Source organism: Heliangelus exortis, chromosome 5 (assembly GCF_036169615.1).
Source record: "Heliangelus exortis chromosome 5, bHelExo1.hap1, whole genome shotgun sequence".
Lineage (NCBI taxonomy): Eukaryota > Metazoa > Chordata > Aves > Apodiformes > Trochilidae > Heliangelus > Heliangelus exortis.
Window position 1 is genome coordinate 14,134,644 of NC_092426.1, and position 24,515 is coordinate 14,159,158.

The 24,515-nt window shown below is 39.4% G+C and overlaps 1 protein-coding gene across 1 annotated transcript; it reads right to left on the bottom strand.

Moving 5' to 3' along the window:
• Positions 1-17,786: 17,786 nt before the first annotated feature.
• BDKRB1 (bradykinin receptor B1) lies at positions 17,787-24,009 on the bottom strand. The gene is made up of 2 exons (XM_071745650.1): positions 23,648-24,009; positions 17,787-21,033 (listed from the first exon to the last, which is right to left on the bottom strand). The coding sequence occupies exon 2, from the start codon at positions 20,971-20,973 to the stop codon at positions 19,888-19,890; it is 1,086 nt and encodes a 361-aa protein (XP_071601751.1). The 5' UTR covers positions 20,974-21,033; positions 23,648-24,009; the 3' UTR covers positions 17,787-19,887.
• Between the last annotated feature and the right edge of the window lie 506 nt (positions 24,010-24,515).

Genomic DNA, 24,515 nt, shown 5'->3' on the forward strand with positions numbered 1-24,515 from the left:
AGATGAGAATTCTTTTTTTTATCTGCTAACTCTGAGCTTTGCTGGTAAGCACTCTTGTGTCTGAAGTGTTTGATAAATACCATTCTCCTGCAGCAATAACTTGAATTTTAACTTGCTATGCAAACTAAAGGAAGAAAAAAAATTTCAGATTACCATTGAATACCTGAAAAATCTATTTTTTCCCCTTCACTACACATTTTAGGAGTAGCTATCCAATCAGGTCCACTGAAACCATCTCTGTGTTACTGAGTAATAGCTCTTAATACTTGTTTATTTTGCAAAAATCTGCTCTGCAACTAAATTAATATAGGAAAAGGACAGTAAAGTGAGTTCATCTGCCTGAACAGTGTGCAGAGCTGAGGAGAAAGCCATGGCTGGAAGTGTTGAGCCCTCCTGAGGAAGGATGGAGTTGTTAATTTCCAAAATAGACAGTGTCCTTCTCTGCTGGGAGGAAAACTGGCCCTTTCTGAGCTTTCCATGTTTCAGGGCACAAGCCCTGATCAGTACCCACAGCAGGCCACAGGCCAAGGCCATCAGGTACAGGTACTGATGAGCACAGGGCTTCCTTTGTATCTGTAGCATACCAGAATCAGCCCCTTTGCTTTCCTAAGGAGATACTGTTTAAGCCAATTTGTGATGTGAGTCAGGGGAGGTCTAGACTGTCAGGGAAAGCAAATAAGCAAAACAGCAGCCCACTGCACCTTGTTTCTAATATAAAATCCCAAATGAAGAAACATTTTCTCCTGGTTTTGTCCTTTTCTTGTCTTAAAAATATACAGAATCTGTTCTCCTGTGTTTTGTATGACTGTTGCATTGCATAGGAAAATAAACCCCCAGGGCTTAGCCTGCTGCAACACCCTGTGATGCTGGGACTCTGATTTTGCACAGTTGTCCATGGGAGGCAGGTGCAGGCTGCTCATTCCTTCTATGTTCTCAGTTGCTGAAAAACTTCTGGAAGCATATAGAAGACCTAAAAAAATATGAAACTCTGTCCCTGTCTATTTATAGCAAGACTAAAGTGAGAGTTTGAGGAAAAATGAAAGAGAAGACTACTTCAAATTCTTTATGGTCTCAAAATTGAGGGACCTGCTTAGAGTAAGGCAAAGATCTGACAGACAGAGCGTCTGACAGAGTTTTGTTAGTCTCCAGGGGAACTTCCAGATGACTGAGTTTGTTTGCTTTGCTGAAAGCCATTTCCTTCTTCAGATTATTTTTCTGTTTAAAATCAAGTTCACTCTGCTAGGTTCCATGCAGCAAGAATTTAACATTTCTCAGACATTCCATAATCCTAAATTTTTCTGCAAAGTGTTTTCAGAAATACTGCTTGTCACTATAGTTAGAAAAATGTTTGAAATGTATTTTTGGAATAGCTCTTGTTTACATGAAAATTGGCAACTGATACTGCACTGTAAATCAAGCTTCATCCTCAGTGATCCTGCTCTGGCAGGAGTGTTAAACTTGATATTTTGAGGTCCCTTCCAACCCCTAACATGCTGTGGTTCTGTGTCTCAATTTAAACTATCTGTGCTGAGGACAGCACATGCTCACAGGACATAATCACTGTCAAGGATATATGGTGATGATAAGAGCAATTTTAGGTGTTATCATATATGTCTTGCTGGACAAATTTCCATCCTTCCATGGACTGTATCTGTGTCTGTGACAGTCATATTCCAAGAAGCCATAATATATGTGAAAGAGCAATAGGCATTGTGCTTATTGCAGTCATTAAAGGAAATATTTTATGAGGCTTATCCATAATTTCTCCAAGTTTGCTCACTTTCAGAGAGAAAGTTCTAGTTACTCATAATGAAATGCTAGGGTTAAGCCTTCATTTAAAAATTGCTCATGCTGGCAGGAAGTACTAAGAAGAAAGTGGCTTCTGTAGAGGAAAATTAAGTGCCTTAGTGTTAGCCATAGTAATTCACAGAGACCAAGGAGAGTCACAGCAAATTAAGTTTCTCAAGCTACCCACAACTGAAATGATACATCTTAATATAACCAAGGCCACGTTAATTATTAATATGTTAGCTTCTCACTAGAAAAAAATATTAAAGGCTTGTTTAGAAAATATATATATGTCTATGTGGCTTCTCAAAGACTAGTGATAATTGCTTTATATTTCCCTGTTAAAAAAGGTGGGGTTTTTTTTGAACCAGGTTTACAAATAGGGTATTTTTGTTGGGATGCTGTTCTGCCAGAATGAAATGCTGTTCTTCATGTCTTTAATCTGCAAAAACCTGTTAATGAAATATTGAAATACCAGTAATTGATGGCAAAGTGGTTACCTCCAGAAAAATATAATCTCTGACAAACAACTGGAAGTCATGGATTTACAGGGGAAAAGAACTGTTTGTGTCTATGCATTTAATGTGAAATCATAGCATCTTCTTTATGCTTTTACATTTGGTCATAGAATGGCTTAAGCAGTCCTTCATCCCTCTTCCCAACATCTACTCTGTCCGTGCCCTGCTCTGGCTCCTAAAATGTGCCAGGATATCTGATTTTGGGCATAAATGGTGAATTAGAACAGTAACTGGATAATTAATGGTTTGATGGTTTTTAATCTGGATCATTTCCCTGATTGCATTCATCACACATCTACAGATTCAGCTGTCCTGATTCAGCTAGAGGAGAAAGGACAAATGAGATGAGGGTAAGTCTGGCTGGGGCAGCTCAAACCAGCAGAAAGAATTCTTATATAGTGCATATATTATATATTTATTATACATATACATATATATTCTCATATACATTCAAAGAAGTATATGGGAAACTGGCCTCAGCAGCCATCTGTTACCTTTGCCACTTTATTTGATCTCTGGGAGAAATGAAAAGCAATTAATTGACTGACTTGTAAGGAGAGTGCCTTACAAGAGTTACACTCTTGTAACAGAAACCTTTTGGTTTGAAAAGACCTTTAGGATCAAATGACTTATTACTGCCTTTGGGAAATATGATTTGATCGTATCAGACTCTGAAAGGTATGTTCTCTGCTAACAAAAAGTAAGAATCTCAAAATGGTTTTTGTTTGTTTGTTTTTGTTTTTTTTAAGTAATGGAAGAGCTCATTATCTTGCTGGTCCCTAGTTGTGAGGTTTATTAAGTCAACAATGATAAATACATTGTGTTAATTTACTGTGTCACTGCATGTGAATTGGCCTTGACAGAAATGTTGCAACATTTGATCTTTTTTTTTTTTTCAACATTATTTAGTAGAAAACCCCCTCAGTAGTCAGCATCTTTAAACAATGCTCTCTGCCCTACCCCCATCTCCATGTGTGTTGGGGGTAAATAATTCTCTACTCTCTGTGAGATGACACCAGTGCAGTTTTTATGCAAATTGTGATACAAGTTTAATTGGTCTAAAGGTCAGATTCTGCCCCTAGCTCAGAGGAGAGTGTGGAGATCAGCAAAGACTTGTGACATTAAAATATGTATGGAGCTGGCCTTATCTTGCTTTATCTACACCACATTTAACTTAGATAATTTTATATGCTGTTATTTATATGCTGGTATTATTTCTGTATGGTTAAAAAAATACAGCTTTTCTGTCCACAAAGCTTGTCTGTGAGAATTCTTGCATGACAATCAGATCCAGCAGAACAGTTAAAAAGAAGTCAACTGAAGTTAGTAATACACATACTTCATTGTTTGTCATAATAAGGGAGACTGTATCAAGTGTTTGCTTGAAAAGGCATTTCAAATTCTATACAAATAGAAAAAATTCAAAGAAATTTGTGGAGTATAACATATTGTAGGTTATGAACTATAAATGGGATTATTCATCTTCTCAGTTACCTGATTATGAAAAGATAACCAGCATTAATCTTAACAAATGATTTGCTAGAGTGTATTTGTAAATCCTTTCAGATTTTCCCTGGCAGCATAGCAAAATGATAGAGAAAAAGTTGCAGTGACTGTAGCTGGAATTAAACAGAGCCCTAATTCTTCTGGAAAAGCAGTATTTCTTTTCTACCAGGAGAGGCTGCTCAGCAGCTGTTTCTTCACTATGCAGCCACACTAGGAGAAAACCCATCTGGGCTGCATATCTGCCTTTGTCAGGTGTTACCATGTGCCCCCTTAATTTCAGACAGCTTGTTGGAAAAGTTCTTTCCCCTTGTGCAAGTGTGTGTGTGTGTGTGTGTGTGTGTGGGCACATACTCTCTCCAATCCTTTTATGATCCTCTGAATGATCAATCAGTCATAGGGCAGTGCAATTTACTCAACAATAGCAATGGGCCTGAAGAGCTTGAAGGATTTCTTTGTGCCTCAGCTTCCCTTAAGCTGACTTCCCTTAAACTAGTAATAAAAGTCACTAGTGAAGTAGTATTTTGCAGTATTATACATACAGTAATAATGACAGTAATACAAAACTTCCACACCACTGTGGCTCTTCTTACTATACTGATGTGACTTAGCTTTGGCATGGACAGGAGAATTCAGAACATTGCCGTCCGTCAGAGAAATCCTGTGCCACGTTCTGCCTGCCCAGCCCTACACAAGCACCAGCATTCTGCCTTCTTGTTCTTTAAGCAACGGAGGCAAAGCTGTCTTGGACACCCATAGCAATAGGCTTTGAAATTCTGTCAGACTTCTTGGCTTTCTTAGGTTTGCTCACAGCCCCTGCTCTGACATTTCTGGTTGATCTCCAAAGCAACCTCAGCCTCTTCAGCAGCCGCCTGCAGCTGAGCCTGGAGCACACCAGCCAAACTCAGCATCCTGCATGCTGGCACCGAGCAGGAACTTGCAAAGCTGTTGAGTGTGACTACAGCAATCTCCTAGCAAGGCAAGAACATTTCCTCAACCACTGAGAAGCAGATTCCCGAACACATGGGTGAAATTGAGCATCATCTTTCTCCAGGAACTGTTTTGGTAAAGGGTTTCTAGCTCCTCAAGGCAGAATAATTTTTCTGTTCTTGCACAGTAGTCTTGGATGATGGTGTCTTTTAAGTACAATTTGGTTCATGGTCCCAGGTGGCCAACTGGGGCATGACACATATCTGGTGGGTTAACAGAGACTGGGAAAGCTGCTCCTTGGGCAGGCTCAAGATAGATACTCAAGGACTCAGCAAGCAGAAGAGAGATGGTAGATTTTTGTGGAAGAGATAGACAGGAGGGGATGGATGTCAGATTTTTGTTACTTGCTGAACAAACCTTGTTGAGTTTGGTGACTTGCGTCTTCACTTGCAGCTCAGGGCAGGGCCATAGCTCTTCAGGTCATCCTCTCTCACCCTGCTGCAGCTGTACCCAACACAAATCACTCCTCTGTCACACTCTGCATCATCTCTGGATGACTGTTATGTCTGTGGGTCCATGCTGGGGCCATGAAGGGAAGCTCTTCAGCACATAGCAGCAGACAGGAGTCCACTGGGAATGTCTCTGCCAGGCTCTGGAGTGCAGGAGAGGAGGGGTCCAGCTGTGAGTGGGCCAGCCTGGGGGGCAGTGACAACTGAGTCTGAGCATGACTGTCTTGCCAAGGCCATGGACAAGACTTGCAGCTGAGCAGGGAATTGGGTTCTGCTTGCCTGAGTCAGACATGTTAAAAATCAGAAAAAATAGTCATAACAACCCCAAGCTCTGAAGTTTAGTGGTTGCTGTTAGTCCACACACAGCAGAAAGGAGTTTGACTGCCCAGGATATTAAATATGAACATGCACTTGAGAGGACATAATTTTGGTTTACACTGATACAGCATATAAGACAGAAGAGTCCTGGGTGAACACATGCCATGAGTTATAAATGAGATGGTTCTGTTCGTTCACTGTCTTTAATGAATACAAACTAGAAGAACACGTGAAAAAAATGCTTTTTATACCACTGGGGAGGGTGGGGCTGCTTGGTTTAAAAGCTCCTGAGTGTAACTCTCTGACTCTACATAAAAATGCATCTTTCATCCTTCATATTGCCTTTTTGAGTTACATCACCTGTTGTGATTTTTAATTTTTTTTTAACCTTCATAGAACTTTTCTTTACAGGCTGAATTTCTCTTTGTCTCTAAGACTTATGCTTATGGCTCTCCATGATCACTCGCCCTTAAGCCACAGTACAGAAGCTTAAGCTTCCATTTTTTACTCTCCAGTGTTTCTCACAAAACATCAGTCCTTTTCTCATGAGCTCATACTTTGTGAGTTTGTTGAAAATTCCCATGTGCACCAGCCTAGGAGACTGCTCTTATTTCCATTCAGCTGCAGAGATGAGGTAATGACCATGTCTACACAACAGCTTTCATCCCTAATTTCAAATGATTGATCTCTAAGACACTTGTAAAATCTTGCAGGTCTCTTAAAACATGAATCCAGTACTCTACTTCTGATTATCCAAAACTAGTGGATCAGTGTTCAGTTTAGGACTTGCAATCCACACAACACTATGGATGTGAAAGTTAACCAGAGTGCTTGTCTAGAGCATCTTCTGAGAACACTTAATTGACATAAAAGTCAGTCTATTAGCTACCACTATCCTCCATCTCTCTGACTGAGTGAAAATGCTTTTTGAAAGCAGTTTCACACCAAGTAAATTCAGATTTCATGTTCATGCTGAGCTCTGTTTTTTTGCACACATTGTTTTGCAATTGTTTGCACGTATTTGTCTATCTTTCTGGTTAGAGAACTTGTCAGCTGTGGAAATAAGAGGGAAAGTCAGTTGGTAGTGTTATATTGTCACTAACTTATGTTGTTTTAATTCCAGAGCTCCTAGTCCATGTTTTTTTTTTTATCTGTTCATGTAAACACTGGCAATTCTGAAGGCTTAAGTGAACTTTTCTCATTAGATACAATTTGGAATAATTCTGGGGCAGCTTTAGACAGGACAGAGTCTGCCATGAGACTGTTCTTACATAGGAGACAAGGTAGCTAAGGGCCTGAGGAGTGATGAGCCAGTCAATGAGTTCTCCATGGTGTTTGAAGGAGCCAACATCCAACTCTATGTTGCCAAGTGCTGGTCCTTGGCTGCTTCCTTTTCAGTAGAGATGGCATGGGCAAGGCAATAAATGCATTTTTTAAAACTGCACTGGAAGGTTTGAAAGTAACCAAGCAACAAAGGTTATATATATTAAAAATTTAGTGTACAAAAGGACAAAGCAGGAAGAATTCTTCCACTAATATCAAAGATGCATGATTCGTTCTCTGCAGAAGTGTAAATCCAGACTGGTGTTGTTGATGATAAAGGATCCATGCTGTTGGAGACTGACTCTTAAGCCTTGTAATCCTCCATGGTCACATCTCGCAGTGTCTTTAGTTAGAGATGAGGCTGCAGGAGGCTCAGAGAAGGCAGTTACAGGAAAACAGTGCTTTGTAATGAGTGTTTTTGGGATATTATATTGCTGTTTGGGGAATCTGTGTTTCCGTCAAAAAAAACTTCCAAATGGGATGGATGACATTCAGCCCCAGGAGCAAAAACTCCTGCCGGGATGCAAAACATGCTCCAGTTGAGTGACTTAAGCAAAGCTGTTTGCCATCACCTGAAGATGTTGTCCAGCTATCTTAAAAAGGCTCTGTATTATTTACAGCTGAGACAAAAATGTAAAGAAGATTAAAGCAACTGGATTGGCTAATGAACAGTCTAACAACAGGCACTTAAATGGGCATAAATTGTCATTTGTGTTCATGACATCAATGTATATGCACTGCTGTTATTAACACTGCTTTATTATGTTAAATATCTGCTGTTAAAAATCCCAAGGACATCTACAGAAATATCTTGATCCTATGTACTGCTGGGTGCCACAGTCCAAGGGTCCCAGAGCTAAATCTGCCCATGTAGCATGTGCTTAGATCACAGCATCCCTCACCAGAAGAGCCAGGGAAGTGCCCAGGGAAAGGGCTCTTGTACTTGCTAGCTGTAGGGTGAGACATGACATATATTCAAACATCTTCTCCTTCACCTGAGACAGAGCAAAGACTCCAGGTTCCAGGAGAGAACCCTAACAAAAATCTGTAGTTCAGCAGTGTGCCCTTCCCAGCCTTGAAGCTCGTTTCTTGTATGATAACAAAAATCTAAGGACTGTTGGGCCCTCACCCCAATGTTTCAATGAGATATCTAAATACCTGATGGGAAGGAATGAAGATAAAAGAGCCAGAATCTTCCCAGTGGTACCTAGTGACAGGATAAGATGCAATGGATGAAAACTAAAACACATGAAATTTATTTGAAAGTAATAACATTTCATTTTTTGTGTGAGTATGGTGAGGCACTGGCATATGGACATGGTCCCAGGCAGCTCTCTGTAGCTGACTCTGTTTTAGCTGGAAGGTTGAACAAGGTGATCTTGGGTGGTTCCTTCCAACACAAGTGATTCTGTGATTCTGTTCTGTAAACTCGAGCCCTAGGTGCACGCTGGTTGGAAGCAATCTGCCTACAGTTACAGAATATTTATAAAGCAGGATGCTGAGATCTCAGAAGATTACTAACATTGCATTCATCTTTTATCTGTGAGAGGGAGAAAACACTTTAAAATCTAAGCTAAACAATTTGAAGTGTCTGCCTCATACAAAGTATGCTCTTAGTAAAAGGCATCCAAAGCAGTTTAGGTGACTGCAAAGTTCTATCCAAGTATCCTTAGGAGCTTCTTCAGCTGTGGACAGACCTTCCTACCCCTCTCTCTCAACAACAACATTTCTGAATGTGTTTCTGTAGGAAGAACGTTTATCCTTTCCTGCTACCATGTGAACTAGAGTGTGTCCTTAGTAGTTGTCAATCCCCCAGCTCCTCTCTCATGTATGTTCATGCACTCAGTCTTTGTGCTTCCATCAGATACACATCTCATATAAAAGACAGAGGCTTAATACTTTTTCTTTTTTTGTGTGTTTTTTTCTTTTTTTCTGTGTTTGTTTTTTGTTTGTTTTGTTGTGTTGTTTTTGTTTGTTTTTTGTTTGGTTTGGGCTTTTTTTGGTGGTACACTGTTGTCCCTAAGGCAGCTCAAATGTTGCTGATGAATTCCTCCTTTCCTGATAAGTTGACAACATTGTTGCTTCACTGTTGGAAAGGCAGTAATATCCTCAGTTGCTTGGAGTTCATTCAATTCATCTTAAATCAGCTGAGTTTCAACAAAATGTGGCACAATACCTTTTTGGCACAGAGCTGTAATCTATTGACTGCTTCATCACTGGAAGGAAATAGGCATATTGGAGCTCTCTTGGCATCCACAAACCTTAGGTAACTATTTACTGGAAAGTGTGTGATAAGTAAAAGCACTATCATGCCTTTGAAAGGGCCATGGTTGGTGAGTACCTTGGTTTCAACCACAAACTTCTGCTCTGAATTTTAATTTCAGTGTTTTAAGAGAGATCTGTTACCCATTTGTGGGCCTGAGTAATGATGACAAAAAGCAGAGAGAAAGTTAAAGGGGACAACACAGATGTTTTTCAGACAGTAGAGATGGAGTGCAGATGTTTACTGCCTGGCTACTAGGTCAAGTCCTCCAGAACAATTAAAAAACCCAGTCCTGTTTCTGGTCCCTCCATTTTGCTATTTAAATGCCATTTTACTCCATTCCCTTTTCTAGTGCATTAACTCTGAAGGTATGTTTCATATATAGTCTGTTCACTGTGTCACTGCTGAGATAGGCAGTGGTTTCATTAAATGTATATATAGCCAGGGCCCTGCCTTGCCAGGCAGCATTATCACATGTTGAATTGAGTAGCATCTAATCTAATCTGCTGCTAGTTATGAAGGTGTGCAACAGAACTGGGATCAGTCAAGGAGGCTATGTCTGTATTGCTGCTCCCTTTCATTCAGTTAACAGATGCTGTACCGGCCAGAGCTGTTTAGGAGCACTGCTGCCTTCCCAGCAACAGCACACACTGGGAGTGCACACGATGTGTCTCTAGCTTCTCAGTTCACATAGGTCAAAAACTGCTATGAATTAATTCTTGCACTTTCAGCAGCAGTGATCCAGGTTCCATCACAGGTCTGCTGTGGTGTATTTTGTTATTATGCTAGATATAGTATAAATTGCAGCTGTGTACTTGTAATGATATTAATTACAACTGCAATTTTAAAGGGTATGGAGAAATTAGTCAATTATGAAGCACTAGATTGCTTTGCCAGTCATTTTTGCTCATAAATATTTCTTTTTCTTCTCAGAGAAAGCTAACTAATGGGGTGGTCTGAATTCTAGATGTCATTATCATGAAAATATTGTGTCCAAATGTGTATGAAACACTGTAAGCATCATTAGTTTTTCTGAGACATGCATGGCAAGCAGCACAGTAAGCACCACATAGCAGGAAGCAGAATATGAGACACGGTCTTTCCTTAAGACTGAAGAGGCATTTTAGAAAAGCCCCTGATCAATGTCAATGTTTTCATAGCTCAGAACAGCAGCTGCTGGTAGAACTATGCTGAAGGTGCTTTGGGATAGAGCACAATGCTGTGTGTGCAGCGTGCCAGTTTTTTAACTGGTCTCTTCCAGCTTGGTAAGTGATGCTACAAAAACAAACTTAAATTCTGAATTCATTTACATGCTTGCAGACCCAGTAGGGGATAGAGAAGTTCCTTCAACAAGGGTGGCTATGTTCCAGCAGAAGTGTCCATCTTAACCACAGAGGCAAGGCAGCTTCAGGGGCTGCTACTAACCCAGCAAAACCTGGTCTTCAGCAAAGCAAAGGAAACACCTTTTCTTTCCCATATTCCTCCTCCACACCCCAACTTTGCTGGCAGCAAAACTTTGTGCACAAGCTGTTTTGAAAGAAGTGACCTGATTACTCCCATGGGAGGGTGGTCCCATCAGAGTACAAACCCCCTGCTTAGTGAGTCTGGAAGTTTCCTGGGTGATGGAGGATAAACCAAAGTAGGTGCCTTGGATAGCTGTTCAGACTGAAAACCAGTAGCTGAAACTTCTGGCAGGAAGATTAAAAGGTTAATTATTCTTTAGTATGCTGCAATATATGCCATCTGCTGCCTGATTTCAAATAATCAGCATTTAAAACAAAGCAGGTTCATTTTGTAGATACTTGATGTGTATAAAAATGCCTGTGTCTTTCAAATAAAATGTCTGTCTAGAAACAGTTCACCAACTCTAATTGAACTGATAAATCTTGCTATAACTTAGTATCAGACAGTAATTGCAGTCAGTTATGTTGCCAGTTACTGCAAACAGAGTCACTGGAAGAGAAATTTAGTGTGTTTATTGTAATGTATATGTGAAGGGAGGAAAAGTTAATGCCCTGGAATATTTCAAACAGTAATTTTATGCTTTTCAGAACTCATGAATTAGGAATTACTTGTCTTGTAGAGCACTGTATATTGTTCCCATTTTCCTTTAGAAGAAATGGATTTTTAAGCACTAAAATTTATTGTAGTCATAGTTCTATATGTATACATATATACAGAATTTATAGCAAAATAACACTGAAAAGTCAGATGGCAGAAAGCAAAGGTAATAATCTCCATCGTCTGCTCTCCTGTCATTTCCCTCCCTTAATGGGTTTGTAATGTGAGGATAGCTTGTGATTTAGTATAGAATTATGGCCATGCAGGCTTTTTCCTCTCTCAGTGCCACAGCTGAGAAGAAAGAGCAACTCCTCTGGTTTTTTGACTCTTGCTGTTTAATTCTTTAGCTTCTTTCACCAAGAAGACACAGTCACTGACTCAGTGTCAGATGGAGCAGCCCATACTGACAGGGCTCCTTTGCCCACCACCACCAACCCCTGGCCTTGCAGCTGAGCAATCACTCATTGAACTTTCCCTCACATATCATTTCCCAAGTACTGAACTGTTTTGCTGTGCTTCATCTTTGTTGTTATTAACAAATATGACCTTTTGAAGTGCTTTATTTAAGATACACAACTTTTGGATAACACTTGTGGCAGGAATATATGATAGAGAATTTTGTTAATATATTCTGTATCTTTACTGCTGTTTTATTTTTGGACTTAGCTGGTAATGTAATTTCCTTCCTGCACTGGAGAAGTTTGTCTCATGCCATAGTTTTTTTTACAGCCTATGGAAATATGGAAGCAAACTTGGATATGATGAATTCTGAAAATATCTCTCAGAAATAATCTTCATATTAATAATACTTAAACATTGTTCAAGAGAGTGTCTAGGAAAAGGAAAACAACTGTTTGAGTCTTCATAGTGTTCATTATTAAGGTATAACATGCAACTCAGTAACAACTTACAGCAGAAAACAGCAAGAAATAACGTTGTTTCACCATGTTTTGGTATTTTTAATTTGTCACACCAAAATTTTTTCATGAGTACAGAACTGCCTTCAGTTACAGTGACTAAGCGTTTGGATTTGGTTTTGCTCTAAGAGGAACTGGGATTCATTCTGACACCTTCTGGTAACATACATTCATATTTTTCAAAACAGATTTTATTTTTCCTGTAACATAGTGTTATTTATCGCTAATGCTCAGTAAGTGTTTTTACCCTTAGTCTATGTTTGGCTAATAGAATCTCTCTTCTCGTACCATAGAAGGTCCCAGGAGCTGAATGCATCTCAGTTCAGAGACCTGAGTGCATCTTGGTGTCTCATTTGCTCACAAAAGATATACAGAAAGTGGCACTTCATAGAATCCAGTGCATGAAAGGAGTTGTGTTTCACATAAATATCCCAAAAGTCTGGGACAGTATCCCAAAATAACTCTTTTAGACCCTTCACAGATCATCCAAATAAACAGGATGGGTTGTGTAGAATGCCTGGAAGTGAAGCGGAGCAAGACAGGAAAAGCAGTGCAGGTCTAACATCATACATCTAATTTTATTCTACTGAAACTCTGCCCTTAGTTTATGTGCTTTCTTTGTGGATTACCCCTTTTAAAGTAATCAGTGTACAGTGGTACATTTGTGTAGTTTGTCAAGGACATTTGTGCTGTTTGAAGGATTTATTATTTGGATACTTGTGGTGTACCTGAGGATATTTGATTTTTGGTATAGCATGAAAGATGAGATGTGGTTCATTCTAAAAGAGGTTTTGGGGTTTTTTTCCCCCTGATATTCCAAATATATGGTTATTTTCAGAGTAAGAAATATGAGTGATTCTTTTACTTAGCTAATACTTTACAAGCAAACACAAACATAAAAACTCTGCATCCAATACATGGAAAGGAAACAGCAATGCAGCCACCTCTGACAAATAACAACCAGTAAAATATGTACTGTGGGAAAGCTTTGGGCAGGAGCTCCACAGTTAAAGTAAGTGCTGTATGTCCAGTTTAGCAAGGCTATTGTAGAAATTATTATGGAAATTAAATAATTTCTCAAGGATTTAAAAAAAAAAAAAAAAAAAAAAAAAGGCAGTATCAGATGTGAGAACTAAAACTGTCTCTCAAAAAAATTCCTCTTGTCCCTCAGCCATTGGAATACCTTTAGACTCAATCTTCCTGCAAGCCTGTATGGCCAAACCAGTGCTGCTACTGCAGCTGCTGCAGAAGGCCAAAGGGCTGAGTGGGTACAGCTGGGATCAGGACTGGTGCTCAGTGGTTTCAGAGCTGAGATAATGGTTGAGGCTGGAAAAGACCCCTGAGATCATCAAGTCCAGCCTATGACCTCACACCACCACATCGACTGGACCATGGCACTAAGTGCCACATCCAAACTTTCCTTTAACATCTCTAGGGATGGAGACTCCACCTCTTCCCTGGACAGTCAATTCTGATGTCTGAGATTCCATTTTCTTTCTTGGAACCTAACTTCTGGTAGGTATTTTACTATTAGTAAATTCTCACTCTCCTTTATTATTAAGTCATGAAGAGTACCCCCAGAGCTCGCTGCAGGGATTTTGATACCATTGACAAATGTTCCCATATACCAACAATTCAGTTCCCAGTAATCTGCCACAGTTGGTTCTGTCTCCTGCTGATTGTGTGAGGACAACCGTGGTAGCCTGATAGTGATGGGTTATTATTTAACACCTGCAAGCTATCTGCCAATTAAAACACATTATTGCTTTCTCTCATACCCTGGGAAGGGGAAAGTTTGCTCTGATATATATTTGATGACACTACACAAAACAGTTTTCTTACAGTTGCAGAACGCTGCATTTAGCCAGCCCAGCGGTGCTGCGCAGCCCTTCATATCCAAACGTTTGAGACAAGACAGAAGGAGGCAAAAATGTGCTGCACATCATAACATCTTCTCACAAATAATTCTGGCTATTGCAGTAGATTACTATTCATCTGCAGTAATGCCTAAGCCATAGTGATACTTGCGGGGCGTTAATTCCCATCAGATGTTGTGTCACCCATTGTCTGACCACCACTTGCCACATCAGGGGATTTGATGTTCTTGTTGTGTGTGATTCTCATTCTGAGTTACTGGCATCCACTCTGGAAAGCTGGCACACAGCCAGCAGATAACAGTTAAGCAGTTCTGGCAAGAGGCCTTACTCAGAGGCTCAGGGCTTCTTGTGATTCTTGAGAAGACTGACTAATGCTTTGCAGGATAGGCAGCCTGATGTTTACATTTTCTTGGTTTTCTCCATTTTTAAAATATCTTTGTTGCTTTTCCATTTAAATTTAGTATTGAGTCTTGGCTTTCTTTTGCAATTTTTCTATCTTTTTCAAAACTGAACTTAAGGAGTTTCTCACTTTATCATTTGAGCCTGATCACAAGTTCTGTTTCTTTATGATTTGCCTTTACAAGGGCAAATCCCTATCACCCCCTGAAGTGATAGGGCTTGCACAGTAGTGCCAAGAGAGAATTGACCTCTAGATGAACCCTGTAATGCTATATTTTGTAATCAATTACATTCCACACTGATCAACTTCTTTTTACTTTGAAAAAATTATAGTAACTTTAAAATGGTGTAATGATTGGCACTCAAAGTCACTGTCTCTGTTTGGGACAGTCCCTTTGGCTGCTGCAAATAGGTATAGCTCTACTAAGTTCAGTTTATTGTGATATACATGGGGTGAGGTTTTAACCTGTTATTCATAGAACACTTCTGTCACTCAGATGAGGAGTGCCTAAGGCTGCAGTTTAGGTATTTCTGCTTATCCTCCTGTCAGTTCTGAAGGATGAGCATTTCTCAGGCCATAGCTACCTGATCTGTATGCTTGTCCATACATCAAAAAAGATACTGGAACAACTTTAAAAGATTTTTCAGGATTTGGACCTTGCAGTTTATCTGTTGAGTTAGTTTTGCCTGATGGATGTGAGATTTACTCCATCTCTTCCTGTGGAGAATGGTGGTGACTGGTTTCATTCTTAATGTATGGCTGGGGATTTACTGTGCTGGAGTTAAAATGGATAAATAGCAAAGCATGAAACCAAATGGGAACTTTTCTGCATGTGAATTACTTCTCAGAGGAGAACATCTCTCCCAGCTGTAGCTGTAGATCAGATCAATGATGGAGAAAATACTTCAGCTCCCAAAACAAAATACCACTAGCAGATAGTGAGGACTTTGCTGGAACAAACCTGCAGTGCACAATATTAAGATGGCAGAAGAGGGGTTTTTTTTAGCATTTGCTTCCAAAGTTGTTTTCCCGTAGAATGCACTGCAACCAGCCACACACAAGGTTTAAAATTAGGGAATTTTGAATTAACTGATTGCTTTTTGCTGTGTCATATCTTTTAATAACCCCCTATGACCATAGGGCACAAGAGTTACTGTACTCATGGCAAGAACATGGCCAAGGTAAGTTGTGTGGACTAGGGTCTCCTATCAGAAACAAGGAACAAATTGCTAAAGCAGATTTTTCTTTCTTACCATTCACATGAGTGTGGTGCATTGCTGCCTCTTGCTTCACGCTTAAAGGCTCTGCTCAAGCCATGCTCAATAATAAAGGTGAAACTCAAGAATGGGTCAAATTCTGGCTTTATTTGATCACCTAAGTGAAGTCATCCAGTCCTCACTAGGACCATGAACAAGCCGCTTCCATGAGATCCACCACCTTTGTCCCAAGCCACCCACAGGCAGCTCCTGTTGCTCTGGGACCACTGAAACTCTCCTGCAGGCAACTGCAGAGGCTTCAGCGTGAGCATAGACAGCAATATATACCTCTGAGTCCTTTTGTTCCGAAGGGGCAGCTGTCAGTCAGCCAGGGTCGTTAGCAGGCAGGCTGCCTGGAGGGGAGCGGAAGGGTGTGGTCCCCCACCCAGTCATCAATTCTTATCTTCTTCCAGAAGCCATTCCTTTTCTCTTCCAGCCACTTAACCAGGTACATCGTGCCTCCAGGGGCATCCCAGCATTGAAGGTTGGCCCTCAGGAAAGGGGCTTCTTCCTGATGCCATCCTTGCTCTGCTCCAGCCCCATTAGCATGCCTGGAGGGATGTCCCAGCGTTGAAGGCTGGTGCTCAGAAGAGGAATAGCCTCCACCCAATAGCTTTTATCACATCCCGAGGGGTCACCCCTGCTCAGTTCTGGCCAGACAGCTCCTCCACCCTAGCCAGGGCTGTTAATTTTAAAATTGCTCTTTTGAGACAGTTGCAAATCAGTGAGGTCAGACTCACACAGATACTATTTTCACAAAAGTGACAAACAACCCTCTTCTCAGCATGGTGACTCCTGGCAGGCTAAAAGCCCATGTGGCTATAGATCTCTGAAAATGCTTCTGTCTTTATTTTTAGTTATCAAACATGTTGTTTTTTCTAACTTCTGTTTTAGAAAGTGATCGTCTGGTTTTGGCTTGGGTCTTTTATATGTTTTTTTGGTTGTTTTAGTTTTGGTTGGTTGATTTTGGTTTGGTATGTGTTGTGTGGTTTTGTTTTGGTTTTTGGTTTTTGTTTTTGTGGGGGGTTTTTTTGTTTTACTTTGGTTTGGGTTTTTTGGGTTTTTTTTTAGGTGTCTTTCGGCTGGTATATTGGTTGGGTTTTGTTTGCTTGTATAATTAAAAAAAAAAAAGTTTGTAACACTGAAATAGCTTGATAAAATATTTTGACAGCGCAAATACAAATCCAGGCTGCACCATTCCTTGAGATGGGTTTCAGTGATTCCTAAATGCCACTCTATTGCCGTAGTGCTAGCAGGGCCATATTGTAAACTAAGACTAAGAAGGGCATTAAGTATGGCCTCAACAGGTCACAACAAACCAGTCTTTGCTATGGTAAAATTATTCTAATTCCATGTAGGTGGATGAGCAGATCAAGTTAAATTTTACTTGCAGGCTCTTATGGTGCTGTCATCTTGCCTACAGCAGATTGATATTGCAGCACAGTTTTTAATGATTAACACCTGGTAGTGTTTATTGGGATTGTGAGAGGTACATGAAAGGAGGTTAAAAAGGGTGCTTACTCAAAAGAACAACCCATGGGCAATGGAGTCTGGCACTACTGGCTAACTGGCCACCAGAGCTGACATTTCAGTATTGATTGAAAGGTGATAGGTGAATAACCCTGAAAGTGCAAAGAAGAAAATTTTATTTTTTGACAAAAAGAGAAAGAGTTACTGGGGGATGCACATCATTAAAAATCCCCCCCCCCTGTGCTGGAGCAGAAGTGACCACACATATCATTACCCAGCAATGCTGGGTCTGAAGTGGTCTCAGAGACTTCCACTGCTGTGGTGCTGGATTCTTTCCAAGGTTAACTTTCCATCACTATCTTCACCAGGAGAAGGTTTTTGTTAATGCTTATCCTGAGACCTGTTTGCTACAATTTAAGCTCATTACCTGCTGTCATATACATCTTCAAGGTGGAAGCAACATGGCACTCTTGGGTCATAATCAGTTTTTAATCTCTGGGTCCTTTTCTGCTGAACTGTTGTTACCTTCTCACTTTGTATCTTGTATCTGTGCAGTGGATTATTTCTGATTAAGAACAGAATTTTGCATTTGCTGAGGAGTAAACTGCTTTTAATGTTCATATTTTTCTATATTAATAAGCTCACACAATCAGTAATGAGAGAAGCTGAACAACTTTTATTTCGTGGATTAAAAATACTTAATTTGTGTACATCTATATTGGAGAGTAAGTCCATTGTCTTCCAGATCCTGTGAAGTGGCTTAAAGCAGTATTTAAACTACAGATGGTTTTCCTCAGAGTTTTGCAGGTGTAAAATATAAGCAGGACTTTCACAAAAGCCCTTGTCACTTGCTCACTCAAGCAACAGTGGGCTGCCCACAGATTTCAAATTTTCAACTGATTTTCAGTCCTTAGTTCATATGTTAGATATGAGCCACAGTGCTCAAGAAGTCTTTTTCTCTTTATTTGTGTACATTGAGTAGCATGGACAAGCATTAGTCAGACAAGAGATTTTCCCTTTTAAGGTCCCCATGCATAGTCAGAAAATGACACTTCTGTTTAAATATTTTCTCCATTATTTCAGCTTTTTTTTTTTTTTTTTTTTTTTTTTTTCAGAATATATCTCTGCTTGGAAGTTTTTGAATTAGGGATTCAGCTGGGGAGGTATTAAATAAATGCAATTTACAACAGTTTACAATAGACAGAAATTAGGTTTTTGATCTCAGATGACTCAGTGGACTTTGCATGCTGTTGTGGCTGTTAATGTCTAACCCTGACATTTATTTTAAAAAAGTCTGTCACAGAAGGAGTGAAACTAATAAAGCTATGCGTGAGTCTTCCTTCTTGATCCCTTAATCTGCCCGTAATTCTTAAATTATCATTGGAATAATACAGATTTTTATCTCTTCTAAGGGCTTCCAATTATCAGATTCAAAAAGTTTGGGGGAATCATTAGAAATAAACCTTAATCTTATTCCAAAGAAGTTAAAGGGCAAATGTCTAGAATTAGAGATTAATTTTATATTCAAAATGACAGCATTAGGAAGAACTGCTGAAAAGGCAGCACTATAACAGTGAGTACAAGACTGAACATGCTTTGTAATGACTAATTAAATGATCTGTTATACAAATGATGGGCTTGTATGTCCCTTTCTGCCCTCAGTATCTTTCTGGCTGGGCAGGCTGCACTGTATCTCCTTTCTTTTTCTTCCATTGTCTGTATGCACACATATTTTTATAGTTATGGGAAAGGATATCTCAGCTGTCTTAAGCCTATTCTGCAATTGTGGCTGTGATGGAAAAGAGGTTTCCTTCTTCTTATCTTCTGTCTCCTCCATTATTGTTCTGTTGTTACTGCTACTATTACTATTACTATTACTACTATTCTTACTATTACTACTACTGGCAGCAAGGATTTTTAATCACAAAACTATATATTTGCTCTTTCCCAAAGGAACAGGGAGAGAGACAAAATATGAAATCAGTATAAAAACCAGTAGTGTAAAATGGGATTTTTATATAGAATTTTAATTTTGGTTCAGAAAATATAAATATGGATCTAAGCATTTGCCTCAGATGAAAGAAATTCCAAAATAGTATCGTATGGCTATCTCTGGTATTTTCATATATAAAAATTAAAAAGAACTTTTACTTACTTGATGAGTAATTGCCTAACAATTTACTGGATTAAAACCAGTCAGATTTTAAGGAGACACTGCATTGCTTTGGTTTTTTAACAGCTCATGTAGGCTTTCTTTGTGGCACATTTTCTTGTACAATCTTTATGCAATGAAAATATTTGAAATGCACAAACATTTATTCTAATTTTCTGTATGCTATGATGACAATGCAAACCATATAAAATACTGTTGAAAAAAACTAGAGCTATTCTATACTTGCTCAAATGCAGCTATCAGCTGAAGATTATGCTCATATTTTAATAATAATTTGATGTATAGCATCATTGGTAATATAGTAGTTGTATCACAGACACAATGCAGTAAAATGTTCAGCCAGCTTATGGCTTTCTGCATAGAAACCAGACTTCTGATATCTTGTCAAAGAGTTTTTCTGTCAAGTGGACAGATAACACAGAAGAAGAAAAGCAAATCTGAGAACAAACAAGAAGTCTAATGATTTACTTTAATAAATAATAAACTTAGTCTGTGAATGCCAGATCAGTGGAATTCATAGTAATTTTTCATGCTATTTGAAATAACATGTAATATTCATATGAGGACAGAACTAACAACCATTAGGTTAAACTACTTCTGGCTGGAAACGTGTTGAAATATGAAGATTTTTCCTTGAATGATACCCAGCTCAAAGGAAATCCACAGGGAATAAACTGTGAAAAAACTTCTAAAGCCTTTTGCCTGAAGTATTTCCCAACAAAGACATAAATCACAGGGTTAATGCAACTGTTGGTGGTGGCCAGAGTGTAACCAAACTGCTCACCAAAGTTCAGCAGTTCCCCCCAGAAGCAGCCTTTGATCACTTCTGTCTCATATAATATATCAAGGAATACGAAGAAATGGTAGGGAGTCCAGCACAGAAGAAACATCAGTACCACTGTGAAGATCAACCTGGTAGCCTTTACCCCCTTTTGCTCCTTGCAGCATTTTGTTCTGAGTGCTCTTCCTTCTCTTGCTTTTTCTCGTAAGGAGCGGATGGTGGAGAAATTAAGGAAAATGATTGCTGCAGATGGCAAGGCAAAGCCCACGATGTTCAACATCAGGCTTTCAGCTCTCACCCACAAGGGGGTGGGGAAGTCTAAAGTGCATGCTGAAATATTCCACACAGGAAAGTGTTTCACTGTCCGAAACGTAAAAGTTGGGACGCTGAGAAGGATGCCAAAGAACCAGGTGAGGAAGCAGATCCCTTTGGCCATAGTTTTGCTCCGTATCGCTCTGTGGTTCAGGGTATGGACAAAAGTCAGGTAGCGATCCAGGCTGACTGCCACGAGCAGGTAGATGCTGGTGTACATGTTCAGACTGATGGAGGCACTGGTGCTGCGGCAAAGGAAACTGCCAAAGGGCCAGTTAAATTCATTCCTGATATTCTCTGCCCAGAAAGGGAGGCACGTGAGGAAGATAAGGTCAGCAACAGCTAGGTTGATAAGGTAGATTTCAGCTATCTTCAGGGGGCTCTTGTGCAGGAAATAAGTGAAGAGAACAAATATATTTCCAAGCACTCCAATAATGCAGACAGCGTCGATATACTTGGGTACTACGTAATACACCATTTCCCACCAGTCGTGCAAGTCTGGGCAAATAGTTGAGTTGCTCTGATTTACACTCTGGTTTGAGAACGGAATGTTCAGTGGAGGAGTTTCAGTCATTTTTTTTTTTTTTTTTACTCTGAAGTGAACAGGAGACCTCTTTGAAATGAGAGAAAGAGACTGCAAAAAAGAGGCATAAAATTCTGAAAGTTGACTCCTATCAGTGGTGTAAAAAACATTTAACTGCTGGAAATTCTTTATTAGTGCTCACTGGTTTCTATAGTCTAGATCCGTCCATGACTTTTATGTGCAATGATGAGAAATGTTTCCAACATAAGCAAGAAATTAACTTCCTCTACATCCTATGAAATTTCCTCTTTGCCACAATTGTTTAAAGTTCCACAGATGAAGGGCCAATCTATTGTAAGCAATGTCTCCTCCAGCCTGACAACTGAAACAGACACAGTTAAATTGCAGCTCCCTGAGAATGGTAGGAGTTACACCGGTGACATAAAGCCAGCTTTGCACTCTTCCCTGTCCTTTCTCTTACTCTTACTTTCTGTGTTATATATAAATTCATCAGAATGATGCCCATTTCCCATATCTGGGAACACTATTCACTCTCTGTGTGCATCACTTGTTTGCTTAATTTGTTTAATGAGAACTTGTTTCTCATTCTTTTGTTCCCTTTCAGTTCCTCTCATCCTGAAGTTTAGTTTAGGTTCAACAGCTTTTGCCCTCAAATGCCAGCAGTTGCAATAATAAAACATTGACTCCTCCAAAATTTTATGCTCAAAATCTTGTCAGGAGGGAAGGCCTCTGTTACTCCAAATTCAAAGCTCTCTTCTCCAGTTCAAAAATTTCATCTGAGTTCCACTAAACAGAGGCATTTAGGCATTTATAGCATTGGCAATACTTTTCTTTCTCTCTGGTGACTCCATGCAAGATTGTGCAGGAGTGAGAGCATGGGTGAGGTGTTATCATCCCATGAAAACCCACAGGATTGCCAGAGCTGCTTTCTATGGTGACTTTATTCTCCTGGTGTTGTAATGTCAATTGTAGTGCCTGGGTCTTGTTTTATACAGGCATCCAGACTCTGAATTGTTATGATAGGCAAGACATTACTGAGCTGCAGTTACATGCATTACTTACATGCACTGACATCTAACACTGCAGTATTTCACATCCAAGTGGAGCATGTCAATTACAAAAAAAAAAAAGCATTTAAAAAAAGAATATTTTGCAATCAGTCATCCTGAATGCTAGCTTTCTGCTACAGCTATTTAACTCTGCTTTTTTCTTTTCTGAATTTTTACACCAAGGAGATAGCTAAAGATGGAGATTCTGAAGAGAGCACTGAGGACTGTTCATCTCTTTTAGATGTCTGCATCTGAGCAGCTTGCAATACTTATCTCTGTGGCAGCTCCAGGAGTTAGTAAAGTGCTAAAGCTCCACATCCCACAGGTTAGTATTTGATGCAAAGAACATTTTTCATCATTGCAGAATTAAGTGAGAAGCACAGTTTTGAGTTCATAAACTCATTCAAGCTGGCTGTCCAGGGAACTGGGCTACAACTCATGTTAACACATTTGAGCACCTTCCCTCACAACATTCCAAATGGCTTGTAGTTCACTGAGACTCATGCAATCTAAGGTCACTTGAGAGGATCTAAAACTGCAGAAGACATAAAGCTATATAAAGCAAATAAATAGCTGATTAGCATCAAAGAGCCTATTTGTGAGACAGCAGGAATGTAAACTTTTTATAGCAGGGGGCTTGCTACAGTGTGAGAGAAGTAGAAGAAAATCTGTATTATATTTAAAAAAAATAATGTAAAGACAAATCTTAAACATTTTCTTTTGTAAACAAAAGTATTAATTTTACTAAATACAGAGGAAGAAGAAGTGCTTATTTTTCTTGCTTGCACATTTTCTGACTGTTTCTAGCTATTAGTTTATGCCAGTCCATTTGCACACTCTGAAAGTCATCTCTGGGCTGGAACCATGAAGCCTTTCATGATGTGCTAGCCTAAAAACTTCAGGAACATTTATTTTCTTATGCAACATAGATCTTAGTTGTGGCTGAATCTGGCTTCTTGTTCAGCCAGCAACTGTACATGAAGTTTCTGTAAAAGTTTCTGTAAAAGAAAACTTCAGTCTACTATCTAGTGTCTGAGCACTACCACAAGCCACAAACCTTTTATAAAATTAGAGCTCCAGATGACTTCCTGACAGAAAACTCAATTAGTTGTCAGTTGCTTAATTCCATTTCTTCTTCAAAGAGAATTTTATTCCCTAAATATTTTTAAGTATTTAGTCCTAATGGACAATTAGTCACATGGATTGTTTTCAATTTATGTACTTAACACATTCTAGTAATCTTTTCTAGAAATAATGACATCTTTTTCTTACTTCAAATTAATTTCTGATTAATTTTTATGTACAGTGAAACTGTCACCATTATTGCTGTTAATCCATATTACCCAATTAGTGTCGTGTGTTCTGGAAACAATAAATAGAACCTGAGCTTTAGGAACAATCTTTACTGTTGAGATTACTTTGAAAGAGAAAATCCAAGCATGTTCAGCTCTAAAGAAATATCATAAAATGAATCGTATTTTTACACATAATGACAAGTAGTCCTGACCTTCAGAGTTACTTTCACAGTGAAAAAGAAAGGGAAACTTTCTAGAGTGCACAGATCAGGACTGAGAGCACAAAAATTTGTGGTTCCTTTAATAAATAATGTTAAATAATTTTAATAAAGGTAACACATAAAAAACAGATAGACATACCTACTCCTTGTCCGTCCTGGCACCTTAGGCAAAGTTTCAAATTCAGAAACCGCTGGTAAATGGCAGTACAGAGGCTACTGAGCATTCAAAGATGTATCCCAAGGCAGGACAGACAAACTGAGTGCTGTCTGAGTGTTTTGTCGGTGACATAAGAAGTGTGTGATGTTACGTTTTTGGAAGAAAGCCCCGCGATTTGTTTTTTCCCCTTCTCCAAATGTTAGCCGTAGTAATTTTCGAGGTATGTGAAATATTTCGTTCTCATTGTGAAATCATACAAGCCATATGTCATGACTCTTGTCCTCCTGTGACCACTAGATAAAGCTCTCAAGTACCGGTCCTTGGCACTTAAAAAGTTCCTTTGTATAATTGTCCTTCAGGATTGCTCTTAACGATGTCCTTAGCGAAAACAATGTTATCTACAGCTCTGAACTGCCCTCTCAATTCCTATGCACACAAACTTTGAGCCAGGTTTTTGTTGTAGTGGGACCCCCTTCCTCTGCCAGCCTTGGGGAGGACCATGCCAAGGAGCTGGGGTTAAAGCAGAATGGGAATATGGGAAAGAGCTACTGACTCATGGACCCATTTAACCCCGTGTCAGCCTTTCTACTGTTGCTGAAAAGCACCCCACTACAGATGTCTGGGTTGTGAGTCCAGGTGTTGTTCTCGCTATAGGTGTGGGAACAGTACTTCTCAGGAGAGCTTGCAGGCTGATGTATTTTCTCAAGCTCCCACCCATGAATAATCTTGTTTTATTCTGATTACATGCTGGGATTTTGTAACCTGAGACTGTCTGTTTATAAATTATTTTTATCTTTTTCATTTTGATTTTCCTCTTATCAGAGCAATATTTTTTAAAAGGATCATCTTC